Source organism: Dendrobium catenatum, unplaced genomic scaffold, assembly GCF_001605985.2.
Source record: "Dendrobium catenatum unplaced genomic scaffold, ASM160598v2 fragScaff_scaffold_1381, whole genome shotgun sequence".
NCBI classification, from domain to species: domain Eukaryota; kingdom Viridiplantae; phylum Streptophyta; class Magnoliopsida; order Asparagales; family Orchidaceae; genus Dendrobium; species Dendrobium catenatum.
The window spans coordinates 938,708-959,410 of record NW_021319843.1 but is presented as its reverse complement, the minus strand read 5'-3'; the positions used below and the strand labels follow the sequence as shown (position 1 = coordinate 959,410).

General features: G+C 33.2%; 2 protein-coding genes across 2 annotated transcripts; both read right to left on the bottom strand.

Annotated features, from left to right (window-relative positions):
• Window positions 1–4,446: 4,446 nt before the first annotated feature.
• LOC110092277 (ketol-acid reductoisomerase, chloroplastic) lies at window positions 4,447–16,770 on the bottom strand. Its single transcript, XM_020816763.2, has 9 exons — window positions 16,414–16,770; window positions 16,240–16,332; window positions 10,057–10,122; window positions 7,829–7,969; window positions 7,167–7,394; window positions 6,083–6,340; window positions 5,837–6,004; window positions 5,589–5,744; window positions 4,447–5,151 (listed from the first exon to the last, which is right to left on the bottom strand). Exons 1-9 carry the CDS (start codon window positions 16,720–16,722, stop codon window positions 4,783–4,785), a joined length of 1,788 nt encoding a protein of 595 aa, XP_020672422.1. The 5' UTR covers window positions 16,723–16,770; the 3' UTR covers window positions 4,447–4,782.
• Window positions 16,771–18,177: 1,407 nt separating this feature from the next.
• LOC110092276 (L10-interacting MYB domain-containing protein-like) lies at window positions 18,178–18,759 on the bottom strand. The gene is made up of 2 exons (XM_020816762.1): window positions 18,412–18,759; window positions 18,178–18,327 (listed from the first exon to the last, which is right to left on the bottom strand). Exons 1-2 carry the CDS (start codon window positions 18,757–18,759, stop codon window positions 18,178–18,180), a joined length of 498 nt encoding a protein of 165 aa, XP_020672421.1.
• Between the last annotated feature and the right edge of the window lie 1,944 nt (window positions 18,760–20,703).

The window sequence follows — 20,703 nt, the reverse complement described above, 5'->3', positions numbered from 1 at the left end:
CATTACTTGAGGATCAAGGAAAATATTTGACTGGACCCATTAGGATGAACTTAACATAACCTATTCCGAGAAGATTCCTCTAACACTGCTCTTAGGATTTCTTAGGAAGATCTTATAAAAAGTACAAGAGATCTATAAAAAGAGTTTTAGGATTGAAGCCTATAAAAGATACACTTCCTTAGGAAAAAAAAATATAATAAGTATTTATTACTTTAACCGGTTCAACCCGACCGAACTATTGAACCGCTAACCTCTCTTTCTTCCGGTTTATTGTTCAATCCGATTTTTAAAGCCTTGGAATTTATTTTTAATTAAATTTTAATTCGATCAAAAAATGTATTTATTAAAATATAATTTATTTCATGGTATACTATCACAAAAATAGAGAGATAAAATTTGTTAACAGTTTTGAATAATGACTTCGCATAAGATAAAAAAATAACGAATGCAATGCATATGAAATAATTTTTTTAACATAAAAATTTTAAAATGAAAATAATGGAAGACCATAATCTAATTAATTTTTTTTATTAGCTCTAGTCATAAATTATGAAAGTTATCATCCCTCAAAATTAGTGAATATATCAATATAATATAAAAGATCTAAATTGTGATAAGTATCTCATATGGTAATAGTAAATGGAGTGTAAAGACATTGATGTGTAAGACACTTTACGATAGCCCGAATGGTCACTTGCCTTGAAAGAAAGAAAGAGATCGAACAACTTAGAGTCAGATGGCAATTAGAGGCAATCAGTATAGCTCCTCTATTAAAAGAATGGGGAATATCGCACGAAGAATGATAAATGTGTCCTGGAGTTTGCAAGTAAATGAGAATAATTGATTGAATGCTTCAACTAAAAAAGAGGTTTAATCAACCAAAAAATATGGCATAATAAAGACACGAGAACATTGGGGACAACCAATTAGCCTCCAAACAATGTTAGGAGCTCTCAAATTCTCCGTGATTCGAGGATTCTATCTTTATTTTAGATATTCAAAATTGATAAATTTTTCGCCTATTTATATAGTTTTGAAATTACATTTTTATCATTTTTATTAAAATCTTTCAAATTCATGTAGGCATTGGATGATTCTCCCTTGATTTGGAAGATGACTGGATGATCATATCCCCGAGCTAGCTACTTAATACGATTGGACCAAGGGCAACTTATACACACAATTGGGAACTAAAAGTTTGGTAGTGATCTCCTAAAAAAAGCTTTAGTGATCGGATTTAGAACAATCAAAGTTGTAGAGTGGAGACATCACGAAGGTCGTTAACATTGTCAAAGTTGTAGAGTGCGTCATTATCATTAAGCTTGTTGTTGTGACAAAGAGAATCAGTGTTCTTATAACAGGAAGTATTCGAAATTCGCCTGCTTTGAACTAGTCATAAATAAACACAAAAAGAGTTAAATGAAGAATTCAAAATGCATTAAAAAAAAAAAATAGTTATTCTTCATGCTCATAAATCTATGTGTAGTACTCATTTAATAATCTCCAAAGGATAAACATGTTATTGCTTAGGCTAATGTATTGCTAGCTTAATGTAGTAGGTAGTTAGTGCAACTTTTGCGTGGCTTGAAAGGCATCCGGTCTTGAGTAGATCTTAAATGGCCCAACGTGGGCCACTTTACCAATGTAATTAAGGTTGTAATACTTGTGAGGTCAGTTGCTAGGCGAATTATTGCGTCCGGTGACTGGATGTCAGGACATCTAATCCGGTGACGTCACGTCACCTAAATACACTGGGTCCTGATGTATTTGGGTGACATGGTGACACCGGGTTGGTGTCCGGATGAATCCGGACACCGGACGCAATAATTTGCCCGGTTGCTAAGGCTAATTAATCCAAAAAACAACAGGAAAAAGTACTTTTCTCAACAGTTTTTATGGGATTTTATTTTTATTTTTTTTTTTGGGGGGGGGGGGGGGGTTTACAACTAGAGTGGCTTAAAAACTTAGAAAATTATCAATAGTTTGGATTTGAATGAATATTGAGTAATATAATTTATTCATAATGAAATTTTAAATTCTTATTCTAATTTTAAGATAATTATAAAATATGAATTTATATTAAATTTATCTTAAACTAAATATTAAATTTTTTTAATTTACCCAAAGCAAATTCTTACTTGAGCATTCTTATGCAAAATTTTTTATATATAGATTTTTATAGTGATTTCAAAATCAATCTGCATAAGATTAAGTTTTCATTTGAGAGAGCTTTATCACTACTTTATAAAACAGATTTTTAGTACAAAAATTTCTAGTTCAAGTTATTGTTATACTAAATAGTTGCTTTGAAAAACTGTCTCAAACGAAGCCTAAGTAAGACCGCAAGGCATTTTCAACAACTGAAATGAGCATAATTCGATCAAATGGACTACTAGAATGCACAATCTTTCGTAAATTTCACAATCGATACCATCATAAATTTGAATGTTAAATCAAAACAAATAAAAAGAATTTTAGCGAAAGAAAACCCCAATTGTATTTTAATTATTGAAAAAAGTGACATTGTTCTTACCATAAAGTCTTTATTGGTGGCTATCATAAAATTTTATATTATAGGCTAAGTCATTATTGAAGGCTATCACAAAATACACAATAACGGTTATTACAAACTCATGGCTATCCTAAAATTCTTCATTGATTATTAGAAGTGATGAAGTATTATTCATCATAGAAAATTTAATAAGAATTCCTTGTAAGATTTGGGTTCCCTGGCACAGTTTGGCAGCAAATGGCCAAGTCTTTGCTTGCTACTGCAGAAAATGTGGATAAGATGACAGGCCTAAGAAGACAGTTATGGAGGTCAAATGGTGAGCAGATCCTTGCTATCATGTTGAAAAATAATAATTATATAAGAATAGTATAATTTTTTTTTAATCAAAATGAATTTCGAGTCTATTCAATTAAATTTTGAGATAATATAATAATTTTTTAATTTTTTTAATATATATTATACTTATTTTAGAATAAATTCAATAATTTTTAGATAAGTACTAGCCAACGATTAGTCAAGTTATACTGATATAATTTTTTTTTTTTCTATTATGCTATGGATTGGTATGATGAAAATAGACATGAATATAACGATATATAGGTGGCTGATTCATACATTATTTTAAGTTTTAGTTTAAGACATCTCGAGAAAATTTGTTTTCCACATTAGTAGATTGTAGAGAAACAAATAAGAATGTGTAATAATCTCATATCAAAACTAATACAATATTGTGTAAACTCATATATGCTCATATGGATAATTCGCACATCTCTAATAGGTTCTTATCAAGAGTTTAGCGAAGGGGATCATGTGGTCAACACAACACTCGCCCGAATGAAGCATGACTTCATAAAGCAGTAGCTGGTACCAACCCATGGGTAAACTCTCCCTCAAAAGATCACAACATGCAAACCTACATTAGGAGATCATACCACGGGTGCAATAATCCTCGATAAGGTCCTCCAAATGACTAACCTAAACTAGTCCACACCCTAAGGATCAATCGTCTCAACAGAACCTACTCACCCTCAGTAACAAATCGAGATCAAGGTCATACACCTATTGCAAATGTCCTCAATCAAGCTATAGTTCTTAAAAAAAAAAGGCGAGAGAAATATTTTAGATCATCAAGTTATTAAGGGTACTTAAAATAGACTTTGCGACTTTCCATCAACTCTTCGCACTCATTAATTTTCTTTAATTTTCTAGCTCTAACTCACTAATAGCATAATTGTAACTCTAACTCACTAATAGCATGATTGTAAAATCAAATATCATCTACAGATAAATTTGGATCATTTGTTCATGTGTCATTTAAGTTAAATTAAAATAATTTTAATATTTATTTCATCATCCAATTCAACTCTAATTAAACATTTGAACCTTAACTTCTTATTTACTCTAATTAAACATTTGAACCTTAACTTCTTATTTTTTAGGTCAACATTTGATATAATTTTTAAACTCTTAATTATACTCCTTCAAAAAATTATCTGTAAAAGAGTTACTCGTAGGAGCATTGATTCTTATATAAAATTTGGAGGCATACTTTCAAAAAAAAAAAACCCCCTCAAATTTATAAGCATTAATGTGAAAAGTACATATAAAACAGATGAATTGTTTGTGAAACCTTCTCCCATAAATGCTCACACTAATCCGTCGGTCCAATTTTACTAAAATTTTGTTTGAGACAACTTTCTTATTGCTTCTTAAAGCAGCTTTTAAATACAAAAATTAAGTAGAGAATTCCCTCAAAAAAATTTTATAATAAAAAACTACTTTAGTAAACAGTAAGAAAATCATCTCAAACAAAACCTAAATCTTTACAAAATCAAATGAAATATCTTCAAATATCTTCTCATTTTATGTTGGGCATGCAAACATCCACATCAAAAAAAAAAAAACATATAAACTCAAAATTTGTAAGATACTACTTTATGCCTAACATAGTTAACATTACCCTAAAAGACTAATAGTTCACATCCCAAGGCATTTAATTCGTAGGCTTCAACATCAATAGAAGGGTTCCCATTCATTACCATATCATTGCTTATATATATAATAGACCAGGAGATCATACTCTTCTAAGAAAACACAAATCTCAAAGCAACAGTTTATTCCTAGAGTCCAGCTTTCACAAAAGCAAGGCAACTATGACTTTGGGACGGCTTTCTTTTTACTTCTTAAAGCAGCTTTCTAATCCAAAATTTAAAATTTTTATACTAAAAAGTTGTTTTAAGAAGCAGAAAAAAACGGTCCCAAACGAAACCTCAATTGCTGGCCTGACGCAGCTCGGGGCGGACAAAGTCAGCATTAGGAGGCACAGATATGTCCACAGTAGGCCTCAGATGAGCACAAACCTCTATTGCCCCATGAACTGGGTCTGACAGAAAGTTGCTTAGGAGATCCTGGTTAATTTCAGCGCCCTTATCGACGGCAACCAAAGCCTGCTGGGTAAGGATATAGTCGAAGCGAGGTGCCCATTTTCTTGATCCCAGACGAGCAGTTGTTGAACAATTGTCAACCATGAATGCCACACCGCGAGCATGCATGAAAGGATTCAGAGAATCCACTGATTCAATAACGCTTTCATTGATGATCTCTGAATAAGAATGTCCCTTCTTCCTCAGGACCTCAATCTGCCAAAAAGATCACGCAAGATTTGTGAAAATGGTTCAGTACAGTATTCAGATAGTAGTGACTGATTCTTCAACCGAAAAAACTCATTTTTTACTCCAAAATGCATTAACTTGTCTCCAATCGAACTTAATTTTCTAACATAAAAAAATATTCCTACTATATTCTTTTTATACTTTATTTTATATATTTTTAATCATATATTTATATTTATCAATTTTAAACCTATTATAATTTTCTAAATTATTAATAATAAAATTCAAAACTTAAATATTTAAAACTAATAATCAATTTTTTTGAATTAAAAAAAAATTATATAGCAAATGAACAGTATGAATATTGGCGTTGCATTATTCACCCGCAATCAATTCGCTAAAAATATTGCGTTCTATTGGAGGAGAAGGCCTGAAGGATCAGGGAAAGATGCTGTATATGATACCTGAGCCATCATTAAAGCCACATAGACACCAGCTGTGAAGGGGTACAGTGGGCCGAGGTCACCCTCGGGCCGGGTGGCCCGCACTCTCTCTCCAACTTTCCACATTCGAGTTTGATCAATATTTCCCATTGGGAAAGCAGGAAGGCCCTCTTTTTCCTGTGAAAAAAACACGACAGAACTCATTCAACTTCCATTGGTAGATCCAAAGAAGGCATAAGTAGCATCTACAATAACATCTATAAGCTTACATAAAAGCGTCGACCAGCCAAAACAACACTACGAATCTCACTTCCAGATGCAACGTCTTCGTAGCACTCGTACAATATGTCCATACAAGGATAATATGATGCACTATACGCTGCATTGAACTCCTTTTTCCCTTCTTCACTTAATGAATTATATACAGAGAGCATCCCCTAACATTTTCATTGCATGAATGAGAATTGAGAGAAATCCTCCGACATAACGGTCAAAAATTTAAGGCATAGAGTTACCTTAGTTGAGATGGTCTTAGATATAATTCCAGTTATGCACTCAACGGTATTCTTGTAAGCCAATTCCTCATTCATACCTTTTTCAGTATAGCGTCTGAACAGCGCCTCCACAATTCCATGTACAGCTCCAAGTAGGATACCCCGTTCCCCAAAAATGTCACTCTTATATTCCTGCTCCAAGGTAGTTGCAAATGTAAATGGTGATCCCAAAGCAACAGACCACCCTAGAGCAACATCTGTGGCCCTTCCATCAACATCCTTTTGACAGAGATCAAAGCGAGCTGATTAGTATAAGCAATTGAAAGCTGGTATCTAATATAAACTGTATAAAGGAAGAGTTTAACAACAACAACATCATCATCAAGCCTTTGTCCCACTACGTGGGGTCGGCTACATGAATCCTTTTTCGCCATTGTGTGCAGTTAAAAGTTAAATTCTCATTTAAATTTAATAAAGAAAGATCATTTCTAATATTTTCTAACCATTTTTTTTAGGTCTACATCTACCTTTTTTAACATAAGTCAAATCTAATACCTCAACTTTCTTAACCGGGTCATTGGAAGGCCTCCGTTTAATATGAGCAAACCATCTAAGGCAACTCTCTCTAATCTTATCTTCCACTGGAGCTACTCCAACCTTTTCACATATATGCTCATTTCGTATCACATATCTAAGGGGAAAGCACTCATCCACCTAAGCATCCTCATCTCTGCAACACTTAGTATTATGCTTCTCTTTTAATGGCCAACATTTGGCACCATAAAGCATTGCAGGTCTCACAACCATCTTATAGAATTTTCCATTAAGTTTGAGGGGGACTCTTCTATTGCACAACAAGCCCGATGCATTCCTCCACTTCAACCATCCAACTTGAATTATGTTGATAATATCCTCATCTATATCACCATCACTTTGAACAATATATCCAAGATATCTAAAACGTGTACTCTTATTAATGACTTGATCGCCCGCTAGGCTTTACATTCAAGAATTCAAAAATTATCACATGAATGAACAAATAAAACAAAGTGAGATTAAAAAGATAATTTTTTTTTTCAGAAAAATAGGTTTATTGCAATAAAACCTGGTGAACTGCAAAACTTGAGTTGATGCCTGCGCCATTTATCTCCTTTCCTTGAACGTAAAGCCTCCTCACCGAAGGACCCATTCCTTTGGGACATACAGCAATCACACTAATGTTCTTAGGGAAATCGAGGCCTGATGACTGTAAATGCCCGAGAAGAAAACCATGTGATAACCCCAGAATGCTGTTTGGTTTCATGTGAGAGAAAATCTTTTCATGATTGTCTGCCTGCAAAGAAGTTGGTCAACAAAAATAGACCATCCATAGATCAGAAGAACTGAAAAAATAAACATTAAGTTACAGTTCTAAAGAAAGGATCACAACCTACTTCTAAAAAAGCATAGAGCTGACAAAGAATTGACCAATATTAAGGCTTCGTTTGGGACGACTTTCTTACTGCTTCTTAAAGCAGCTTTCTAGTATAAAAATTAAACTTTTTGTACTAAATTCTTTTTTAAGAATCAATAAGAAAGCCGTCCCAAACGAAGCCTAAATTATGCTCTTGCTTCGCCCACAGTTTCCGAGATATACAGTTTGATGTTGTGAAATGGATTTGTAGGATAATTATTTCTACCATAGGTTACTCAATTTCAATGGTCTTGCTATTAATCAGTAATTTATAAATAACAAGGATTATAAGTTCGCAGGACCGTTGTTCTGACCTGTGCAGCATCTGAAATCAATAGCAAGACAAGGTCACTGCTTGAAATTGTTTCCCAGATATCACCCAAAGTTCCATTTTCTTCATTAAATCCAGCAGCTCGGGCTTCTTCAAAAGAGCGAGAACCTTTCCTCAAACCAATCTGAAAAGAAAATTATTCACACAATAAAGCTAAAAGATGGTTGACTAGGTAGATATGGTATGTTTAAACTCAAAAGGAAATTGAATTGCTCAAAGTAGGAATCAAGGCTGGTGAAAAAAAAATGTTCACAGACACCAATATCAGAAAGTTGTTCAGGAAAAGTACATGGCAGCAAAAAGAAAACAGAAAAAAAAAAGAACTTCTATAGAAATTAAAAATAATGAATCCCAAAACAAATAGAAATGACAACTATCCTATGGATAGGGTACCCGATCTGCATAACCCTGATGGCATACCCAAACCCAATTATTTGATCCAATTGGATAATGAATTAAATTTACTTTTTGAAGCACAACAAATTAGGATTATTCAAAAAGATTAGGTATTAGCATTTCAGGCACGTGGGTACCCAAATCCAATATAATATTGAGCAATGATGCTGCTAAGATTTAAATTTAATTGCCATATAAGAAGATTTTGTTGTTGGGTTTTCATTTGATTTGTGTCAAAATTACTGTTTCCATATGTACTTATTTAATATATAACTGCGTGAATGACTATTTTTTAGTCTTTTACATGTTTTTATTACGTCAGGTAGTGTGCATCCAACAAGAATAGGGTACTTAATTTTCAGGGAAAAAAAACAAGAATCGGGTACTTGTCAAAACATAGGAATTAATAATCTTTTTTTTTTTTTTACTGAGTTTGGATATAGTTCAAGTAGCAGCTTATCAAATTAGTCACCCTACCATTGCCATCCCTACAATTAATTATTTTGTGCCGACGCAGTTCAAAGATTAACCAGAATGCGCCACGTCATCTTGCGCTCAGTACTGCTCTGTACCACTGACGCTACGCATGCTGATTAGTCTCCGAATAGTATTTTGCATCCGGCCTCCGCACAGAATAATTTTTGTCCCTACAAACAACTTGTATAATCTATCAAGATATCACATTGAGTTCAAGTTCCAAAATAGTTAATTTACTGCAAGTTTCAACATACCTAATCAGAGAAATTACCTGCTATTGCCGTCTCTACAAACAAATTGTGTGATCATTTTTTATTCTGTAGGGTAGTATCGAATGCTCATCACAAAATAGGTATAAATAATCATTTTTTCTATCAAGTTTAGATAAGAGTTCAACTAGCACAAAAGTTAATTTATTAAAGGTTTTGGCATGCCTTATCAGAATAGTTACCTCCCATTGCCCTACAAACAAATTGTATAATCAATCCATCACGATCTCATATTGGTTTCAAGAAGGAGAATAGTTAATATACAGCAGGTTGTGGCATGTCTTATCAGAGCACTTACCCTACCATTGTCATCCATAAAAGCAACTTGTACAATCCATCAAGATATGACATTGAGTTAACATAGCAAAATAGTTAATTTACTGCAGGTTTTGACATGCCTTATCAGAGCAATTACCTACTATTTCCGTCCCTACAACCAAATTGTATAATCATTTTACCCTACCGTTTGCATCCATACAAAGAAATTGTTAACCACCCCAGGCCCCGCCCCAACTGAAATTTGCAACTAAACAAACGTATTATTTTCCAAACTCTCTAGGATTGATTGGTTGTTGGCTTTATATAAAATGCATGTCACGACCCGGCCCAGTGAGATCGCATAGACGAGCTAGAACGGATGTCGGACTCGTAGAATTTAATAAATTTATTTGCATCGAATTCCGATTTCTTCGAAATTTTGTATAACTTCGTCGCGGCACATCGAAATGCGTGCAACGCATCCGATCGATAGTTTTCGGGTTTTACAATGCACACCCCTTTTTGCATCATATAAAAAATGTGTTAAATTTAAAGTTGATCTACTGTGAGAATAACTACAATATGGGGAGCAAAAATCACCAGTTTCGTAAGCCCAACATAAGGATCCTAAACCAGCAAGCTATGATAACTGGCCATAATGCAAATTTCTTTATCAATGACACTACTAAAAATGAGTAAAGAGCTTTGAGCATACCAAAGTAACCATGCCCTCAATAAAAATTTTCCAGGATAGGCATAATCGCATTTGCATATGGACAAAAAAAGAAAGAATTATATTCGTTCATATCACCTTGACAATTATATCTGACTGTGCAATGGCAAGTGAATCTCTCAAATTTTGCGCTTGAGCCGGACCCTGCAGAACAAGAGAAAAATTTCAGTATTGACATGCTACTAGGCAATTAAGCGTAAAATGATCAAATAAACAAACTGAATAGCTTGATAAAGCATGGATGCCATGCCCTGTAAAAAAGAACTCGTAAAATTTAGCCAAGAAAAATTAGGGAAACTTAGGAAATGGATCCAGACTCAATATCAAGGTGAATATATGCAACATTTGTGTGAGAGAAAGGCCTAAATTCGTGATTTATAGTTCATTTCTTGTTTTATGTTTTGGAAAGTAATTAAAAATAACATGTTTGTGGGTACCATGTAGCTTAGTAGATAAAGATTTTGAAAATTGTAAATATTCTAGGATGGAATACTGCCTCCATTAAATTTGTGCTTCACCGCTCAACATTTTCAAAAAAAAAATGTTTGGAGGAAAATTTCTTGTTTGAGCTTTCGGAAAATAAATGTTAATGATAATTGCAAAAGAAATTTAGGCAGCTTGATTCATTTTGAGAAAAACATCAATAATATTATACTTGTTTTCATCATGCTAACTATTTGTGACCGAGTTTATTAGGCATATTATGCATAATAGAAACTTCATAGAGCATATGCACATGCTCTTGTTATAACGCAATTAGAAAGCTCATTCTATTGAGCACATGTTTCTCATGTGTCATATATAATTAAGAATTTATTTATTTTAGAAATTGCATGCAAAATTTGAGCAATCATGCCATAAGAGACTATGGTATATTCCATAATTTGTATTCTCCCAACACTATAAAAGCATAGTGCTAACAGTAATTAGTATACAAACTTTATTGACAAAAAAATTATTCCTCCTGGTATCAGAGATTCAGGGCTTCAAAATTATTAAGTATCAAAAGTGAAGATAATATGATATTGATTAAAATAAAGGCATCAAGGAAAAATAAAAAAGTAATTTTGAGAAATTACTGAAAAAGAGTTTTAACAAGGACATTAATTGGTAGAGAGAGATAAAATATACTATGGACTAATCCCAAGGTGAAGTAGCTCTAAAGATAATACATAAAGGTAAGGCTTTAGGTCTAAACGAGACATCTATTAAGATTTACATAGTTATGAAAGATATTACAGTGATTTAATTAACAAATCATTTCAATAAAATTTTGAAGACTAAGAAGCTGTCAAAATGTCAAATGATTGGAGAACCTTCTTTTTGGTACAATATGTAAGAACAAATAGGTTCAAGATTGTGCTAAATAGAGAGAAATCAAACTTACAAGTCCCACAACAAGCTATGAGAGATAGAGTGCAACATAAGCTTAAAAAATTATGCAAGTTTTAGATAACTAATTTGGTGTTTGTCAAAAAAATCTATTGAGAAATAATTTTTAAATTAAGATAATTAAATGAAAAAATATACAACAACAACATCATCAAATCTTTATCCCACTACATGGGGTCGGCTACATGAATCATTTTTCTCCATTGTCTTGTTAAGAGTAGAATTCTCATTTAAATCTGATAAAAAAAATCATTTCTAATATTTTCTAGCAAAGTCTTTTTAAATCTACCTCTAGCTTTCTTAGCATAGGTCAAATCTAATAAACCTACTCTCCTAACAAGGTCATCAGAAGGCCAATGTTTTATGCTACCAAACCATCTAAGGCTAAGGTGACTCTCTCAAATCTTATCTGCCATTGGAGCTACTTCAACCTTTTCACATATATACTCGTTTTGCATTTTGTCTTTAAAAGTAAAGCCACTCATCCACTTGAGCATCCTCATCTCTGCAACACTTAATTGTATGCCTCTCTTTTAATGGCCAACATTCTACAACATCAAGCATTGCAAGTCTCACCATCTTATCAAATTTTCCCTTAAGTTTGAGGGGTACTTTTCTATTACACAACAGGCCCGATGCATTCCTTCACTTCAGCTATCCAACTTGAATTCTACTAATAATAGCCACATCTATTTGACCATCACTCTGGACAATAGACCCGAGATATTTAAAATGTGTACTCTTATTAATGATTTGATCGCAAAAAGTCATAATCCCCCAACTATATCTACTACTACTAATTACACTTCATGTATTCAGTTTTAAATCTACTCAAATGAAAATCTTTAGACTCTAACGTTGATCTCCATAATTCAAGTTTACTGTCAACTCCCTCTCTAATCTTATCAACAAGAAGAATGTCATAAGTAAAAAACATACACCAAGGTAGATCCTCTTGCAAATTTCTAGTAAGAACATCCATGACTAAAGCAAAAAGATATAGGCTTAAAGCTGATCCTTGATGTAATCCAACTGAAATAGGAAAATACTTGGTCAAAACACCTTGTGTTTGAACACAAGTAACAACTCTTGCATACATATCCTTAATGACTTGAGTATAATCTTTACTAACGCTTTTCTTTTCTTAAACTTTCCATAGCACTTATCTTGGAATTTTATTATAAGCTTTCTCTTAATCAATAAATATCATATATGGATCCTCATAGTCTCTATACTTCTCCATCAAACCTCAATAAATGCATAGCTTCCATAGGAGACCAACCCAACAAGCATCCAAATTGAATTTGAGAAACATTGGTATCAAGTCATAACCTATGTTCAATATCTCTCTCTCATAGTTTTAAAGAATGATACATTAATTTAATTCCTCTATAATTCAAACAAACTTGTGCATAACCTTTATTCTTAAAAATAGGAATCAACACACTCCTCCACTCATCCGACATCTTTTTAAATTTCCAAATAATATTGAAAAGTTCCATAAGCCAAGAAATTCCTTCATCTCCTAAGCATTTCAACATCTTTATTGGAATATCATCAGGTCTAACAACTTTTTCACACTTAATTTTCTTTAAAGTCTCTCTAACTTCGGTTTTACTAATACACCGATAAAATATAGAAACAAAAAAGAAAAATTCTTATAATTTGTATTGATCTTCAGAATGCTTATGACAGTGTCATGGTTATGTGTCTCAATGGAATATATATGACATTAAAGATATGTATGACTAGTATTACAAGTCATCATAAAACAACTCAAGAGTTTCCCATTAAGGTATGTTTATATCAAAAATCAACTTTGAATCTATATTTTTTTGTAATAATTATGAAGATGCCTACAAAGGATACTCAAAGTAATAAGACATGGTGTATGATTTTTGCAGAAGATATAATTCTAATTGATAAGAAAAAATAGAACATTGGATAATATTTGGAAGTAAAGGACTTAGAATTAGTTGATCAAATACTTAGTAAATGATATACAATTTTATAAGGTAAAGTTCATTAGATCTACTAGTCCAAAGAATGGAGCTATTAATGATGATATAATATTTAGTGTTAAGGTTGGATGGTTAAAAAGGAAAAGAGCATCAATAATACTAAATGATAAAAAGATGCATGCATAACTAAAAGTAAGATTTCTAAAAATTGCAATTATGCTAGCAATGTTGTACAAATCTAAATGTTGAGTGGTAAGAAAGTTGAAATTTAAGTTGAGAGTAGCAGATGCGAGAATATTAAAATTAATGTATCGCAATATTAAGATGGATAAATAAAGTACTGATTGGCATGACATCTATTGAAGATAAGATAATTGAATATAGACTTAGATGATTTGGATATATACAATGAATGATAGAAAATTTATCATTTAGATGAGTAGATAAACTTAGTGTAAAATGATTAGGGATGAGAACGGGTAGATTTAAGATTGCATGAATATAAGTTATTCACATTGATTTGTAAATGGCAAGTTTAACATAATAGTGAAAAATCAATGTGAACGAAGGGAAGATGAAAATTATTCTTAATGATGATGTTATAAAAGCAACAAATGCCAACCTCATCTTATCTCTATCTGCCTACTCACAAACCCACTGACATCAATTAAATCTAAATTAGTGTTGTCATTCTACATCAACGATCTCCCCATGTTAATCTCATTGCATGACTGTTTTTGCTTTCAAACGCGCACTTGATCAATCATCAACTAGATAGAGATTGGTACTTGTCATGTGATCAACTATATAAGCTTGATTTGAAGTTGAATGGGGTAACCAAAGATAATAGTTGGTAAACAATAAATATAAAGCTCGTGGCTTATGCCTTGGATCTAAATGAGTGTAATATGATCGCATCTTCAAGGTATATATCAACAATCAATCCATGTACAATTTTATGAAGATTGTAAAGAACTCTCCATTGCACATCAAGCAAAAGATCAATTCAGGATATTCATGCATGCACTTATAAATCTTTGGTAACAATTACCAACTATGTAGGAACCTTCAACAATTGTTACATATGCCCATGTAATAAAAAACCATAAATTGATAAAAATCAAAATAAATTATTTCTATTACGAATGCGATTGAGAGTTAAGTTTGGATCACTCTAAGGTAACCTTCCTCATAGCTCTTCTGTTCTATAGTATTGAAAGAAAAAGAAATTAATTACTCAAAAGGGCCTTTTTGAGGTATGAATTGTAGCTGCTACTCCAAAAGCTCGGAATAATTTACATAACTCTCCAATCATATCATTTTCTATTACTCTTTCATCATCTAAGTTGTTTTAGATGATCCAGAGTATTGGGATTAGTAACACTAGAAAATCTTTCCATAGCAACTGATTTTTCAAATGGTAAAAGCTATTATGATATTCTCCTATTAATAATTCAACCTCCATGAATAAAATTTGGCATTCTTGGATTTTAGCTTCTGGTGCCTCTTTTTATAACATCCTATAATTTAACTCTCACATATCTTACACAAATCTCTACTCCTACAAATAACTTTAATGCCTATCTATGTCACTTTCAGCTTCACACAAAGGATCAATCTCTTCACAACAATTCCATGCGCCACATGCTCAACCAATTTTAAAACAATCCTTAAACTTACTTTCTTACCTTCAAGTATGCCATCACAAAACTATTTTATCTATATATTGCATGTGTGCAGCTTTTTTCTCTTTCCCACCTTTCACGTGAATTCTAACTTGCTAACTTATTTTTGCTGCCACGCTCTTTCTAGAATAAAAGCATATCATCAAAAACCAATTTATGCGAGCTTATTCTTAATATATAATCTACACATACATTCTCTAATGCAATCACTATATGCCACATCCTTTTAATATTTAAGTTTTGCCAATTTCAGCCACAAAAAATCAACTTGCTCATTTGAACCTTCTTTATTGCCAAATGCATGGAACATAACTTTGGCTTATTACCTTTTCCATAAATCATCCTTTATCCTTTACAGAACTTTATGATTATAAAACAATCTAGCAGCCCCTAGTTCTTTTAAACATCCATCTTCAATCCTAGTAATATCATCATTTTTATCTCCAATTTTCTTAACAAGAAATCTCAAAACCACATTTGTAAAGTTTTGGTAACTTATAATCTTCTATGACTATTAATGGACCTCTGATAGCTTCATGTCCTTAAAAACTACACTCAACAGACCCCAATGCCTCTAAAATTTGAAAGCAAAATGCCATTAAATCCTTTCCAGTTAACCCAATGTTCAATTAATTACAAAATTTCCATTATATTTGCAATAAATATTAGGGGTGCCATCGATTTAATTTCAAGCAAGCCTATCTTAGTAAAAATTTCAATTTTGGTTCAATCCAAGCTTTAATTTAGTAAAAAAAATTCAAATTTCAAGCTCATTCTAGCCAAACCAGATAAATTAAAAGATTGAATTAAAAAAATCTATAATATGAATAAATAGATTTATATTAAAATATAGACAGACGCGCTCAATATAGATTTTATATTTATATACATATGTATGTATCAATATATGTGCATCCAGACACCCTTATGACGTATATATCTAGTTATTTTGAGTTGAATGGATTCAATTTAAAATTTCAACCATTTTCGAGCAAAAGTAAATGTAAATTCAACCCGATCAAAGTTTGAACAATTATCAAACAAATTTCAAGCTTCGGGCTTTGTTATCCGTCCTAGTAACGATTGATTAAAATTCTAATTTCAGGAATGCTGGCAACAGAAACATTGCATCAAATAAAATTATAGGTTAACACTTAACAGATGAATAACCAAATCTGGAACACTTTAAATTAAAAAAGAATGATGGAGAAATGGATCTAAACCTGCGAACCCCAACCTACGACACCGATCTGTTTAATTCCCTTGAACGCCTCCGGCAATAACCCGAACAGATCCCTGCCGCCTCTAACAATGAACTGAAGCAGAGAGAATTTTGAGAAAAAAATAAGAGAACATCGAAGCAAAGGCGGGTAAAAGGAAGGGCAAGCCGTGCAGACCTCTTCATGGCCAGCGAGGTTAACCTTCTCTTTCTTGAAAACCGAGGTATCGAAGTCCAGAGAGGGAGCAGGGTTGCTGATAGTCGGGGCCGCGACCATTCGGGCACCAAGGACGGCGCCTCCACCGCGCCCCCCAGTTGCAGCCGCAACATCGCAAACCCCAGAGAGGAGATGCCTCGCCATTCTCGATGATACGTCGATAGACGAAGAGAAGCCCAGGCTCGAAGCTAGAACTTTAGGGGTGGCCTTCAGAGACCTTACATGTGAGCGAGAAGCCACTGATGAGGTGAAAGAAGCAGCCGCCGCCATGGGTGAATAAGTAAATGAACCGTGAGAGCGAGGAAGAGCCTGGAGCCCGTGCTTTGGCTTTAATATCCATAGCTATGGGGTGTCAAGCAATTACAGAGCAGAGCAAAAATAAATTACAAAGACAACCAATCACAGCCGCATGGTCGCCAGCCGACGGCTGTGGCTCGCTCAGATGATTTGTTCGTACGGGGATGTAGGGAAATGGTTCATGGTTAGATTCTGCATGTTTTTGACGTTTAGGATCAAATCAACGAAAATTTTAGATCTTATTTTAGACTGATATCCGCCGTCCAAAAGAAGATGAAATAATTGGATGGAGTGCTTGCACCGACCATTACAATGCTAATGGAGGGGATTTCGACTTCTCCCTAAATCCTAAGGGGCTGTTTGGTAGAATCTATGATTTCATTTAAGTAGGATTTCGTAAATCCTCCTAATCCGGATTTACGAAAATCTGGGGGGTTAAATCCTGAAAACTATTTGGTAACATAACATTCATGATCAGTCCAGTTAAATCCTGTGTGACTGTTTGGCTGTTCAATTCAGGATTTAAGGCGGTTAAAAGATTTAACATAGAGTAAATCAATGCATATTTCAAAAAATTTGAAAAAAAAACAAGTTTATAGAGTATTGGTACATTCATCAATGCAGATTTCATCATGTTGAGCTTAAACTATTTATGCACGGTCATAAACTTTCAGATTCCATGTACATTTATAAATCAAATGAAAAAACCAAGTACACAGTAGCACAGACGATGATCCTTTTTAAACATCAATACATCATATTAGAACAAAAATATCTTAGACCAAAAATAAATTTCTCAATCTAGCAAAACAAGTACACATATTCATCTACTTAGAAGAAGAAATACATCATAAGCAAATACAAGTACGTGAAGGCTAAAACTGGTTAAACAACAAGTACGTGAAGGCTAAAACTAAAATACAACACCCTAAAGAGAAACCCAATTGTATGGCATCACTTTGGTAACCAAGCTGAGCATCCCGGAAATTTTGGATGGTTATGAAGAATGTATTCAATCCACCCACAGAGTAATGGCCCATCCCAAGTCATAAATGCAATCTTGTGGTCGTTACATTCTATCAATGCTTCATGAATTGCTATGATAGCTTCCATGGAAATGTTTTCTATACTACCAAGTTTTGCAAGACATTGTGATATTGTGTACGGACATATTTTATCAATCTTCTCAATTATCTGATCAGTTTTAACGCAATGCTTGTCTAGTACACTGGTTAACTTTTCTTTTTCAGCTCTTCTCCTGGGGCGCCTACTTTTGCGAATATCATCATCACTTGAACGCTTGCTACGACTCATTGGAATAGTTTGGGGTTCTTCTGTGTTTTCCCCCTCAGGATTTTGGTTGCTTTGTAAATCTGTTGGTACAAAACTAATTCCGTTACCGGACAAGAAGACATCCTCCTCCACGTCTCATCCTGTCACAACTTCTTCTATTGATTTATTTGTTCGTCGGGATGACCTTGCAAAAGTTCCCACAGCATTATTATCTCCACATATTTTCTCAAAAATTTCGTATTGGTGGAATTGATTACGACGATACTTTGCCAGCTTTGGATTCTCCTAGTGAAAAAAATAGTAAAATAAAAAATGACATGAATTTGATTTGTTAAAAATGGATTATGAAATTATATTAAACAAATATACCTGGATTATCTCATCCCATATTTCATCACTGGCTATTGGCAAATGAAGATTTTCATCCCAACCCCAGCCACTTCGATTAGCTAGTTGGAAAACAGCACGAAAATCAGCTTTCATATTTTTGAACCTAATCTGTGCACTGTTTTCAGTGTAGTTTCCTTCAACTCGACGATTTAGTATACCGACCAAATCCTTCCACATGTCCCTCCGCAATATGCCATCATTAATATTACCACACAAGTACTGCTCGAACAACAACTCTCCGAAGACTTCATTATGCTGATCTGGCCATCTAGGTGTCCTCAAAATATTTTTATTACTATTCCCCAACTTCACATCTAAATCATCCATAATGTCCGCTTGAGTTTTGGTCGATGAACGTTGAGCTGCTTTGCCTTTCAAAAAACGTTTCATTTTTTATGTACAAATTTCAAATAATACATTTTAATAGTATCCATAGAGACTATTTAACAACTATTTCTAATGAGCATGATTACCATTTGGGAAGTGAATTTTACTGTTTTTGTTCCGAGTGGAAGCTAGGTAATTCATGTTTGAGGATTCGTTGTCAACCAACTCGATTTATCCAGTGCAAAACTAATATGATCATGAAGTAAAGATGATTGTTTACAATTTGTTTCTGGGTAAGTTCCACTACTGTCCACATCTTCTTCAGGTGTCATGTTACTAACACAATATCGTACTATCACACCACTCTAGCAAATGAAATATCACAACATAAACAATATAAGCCTGTTCGAACAGCTGCCGATAATCATGAAATGGCGAAAAAACGGACAACATGCAAATAGGGGGAAATTTTGGACAAATATTAGCCTAAATCGTGGATATACTAACAAAAAATTAGATATGAGATAAAGGAATCATACCTACTGCCGATTCAAGCCGCTGGTTTCCTCTACAGGAGACTGCTTCTGCTAGATGTGCGAATGCAAACAACTGAACAGTGGGCTTAAAATAGCGAGAGGTAGAGACGAGGGCGTATGGGCGACCATGATGCGTGAGTGTTCTGAAGAGGAGCGAGTGAAGAGATAAGAAAACAGCTGGAATCGTTTGGGCTTTCTTCTGTCTTCTTCCTCTCCCGTGAATAGCTAGTTAAATCTGCTTCCTCTCCCGCGAATAACCAGTTAAATCCGCCGAATCGGTGGATTTGCGAAATCCGGGATTTACCACAAGAAGTGCTCTTTTTCCGTCAACCGCGGATTCCAACTACCGTGAGATTTGGATTTGCATTTTAGGCCGTTTGGCTGGATTTCGCCCAAATCCGGCCTTAAATCCGGCTAAATCCGCATACCAAAAAGCCCCTAAATCTCTCAATTATATTTTTCATCCCTCTTCATTCACATTTAAAAAAAAAATCCATTTTTATTCACATTTTTATCTCTACTCAAAAGTCAAATGACATTCAAGTAAGATTTTTTTAACAGCTTTTTTTTACTATTTTTAAAAGTAAATTTATAGCTTAAAAATTGAAATAAAAAATGTTTATTAAAAATTATTTTATAAATCAATAAAAAATTGTCTCAAATGAAATCCAAATCAATAATTATTAATAATTAATCACTTTATTATTCACAAAATGAATTTAAAAAAATTAAACGAATTTTCTTGAAAATTATATAGTTTAAGTTTTAGATAATTAAAAAAGATTGACAAAAAATAATGCTAATTACTAAATGACCAATCTATGCTTTGGATTAATAGTTGTTTTAACCAGTGATAACATAAAGTAATTGATTATTTATCAAATCTAAGAGAGTTATATGATTCCTAATTAAAACTAATTTTTATATGGACTTCAACGCTCTCATTTTTACAAGCTAAATCTCATTAAACAATATCATTATCTTTGAACGTTAAATATAAAGCTTAAAAGAATTAAATAACATTATTTGGTAAGAACTTATGCAAACCACTAGAGCATCAAAAACCCTAGGCTGTTGGAAAAGTGAAAAATATTATTAATTTTTTATAAAGTATAATAAAATTAAAATCAATGTTAGGGATTAAGTACATAGAATCAAATATTAAATTTTAAAAAAAAATTATTATTTTCAAAACATGGTATCTAATTTCAAACCACCAAATGGACACTTGATGCTTTCATCTAAAAGTTATGAAATTTAACACCAATAAATTTTTTCTTTTTTCAAAACTAGAATCAACAAAAATAATTATTATTGTTAGCACATCTTAGGGGTGTAAGTGAGCCAAGTTAGCTCAAACTTGACTCGATAACGAGCTTGATTAAGCTCGACCTGCAAGCTCACGAGC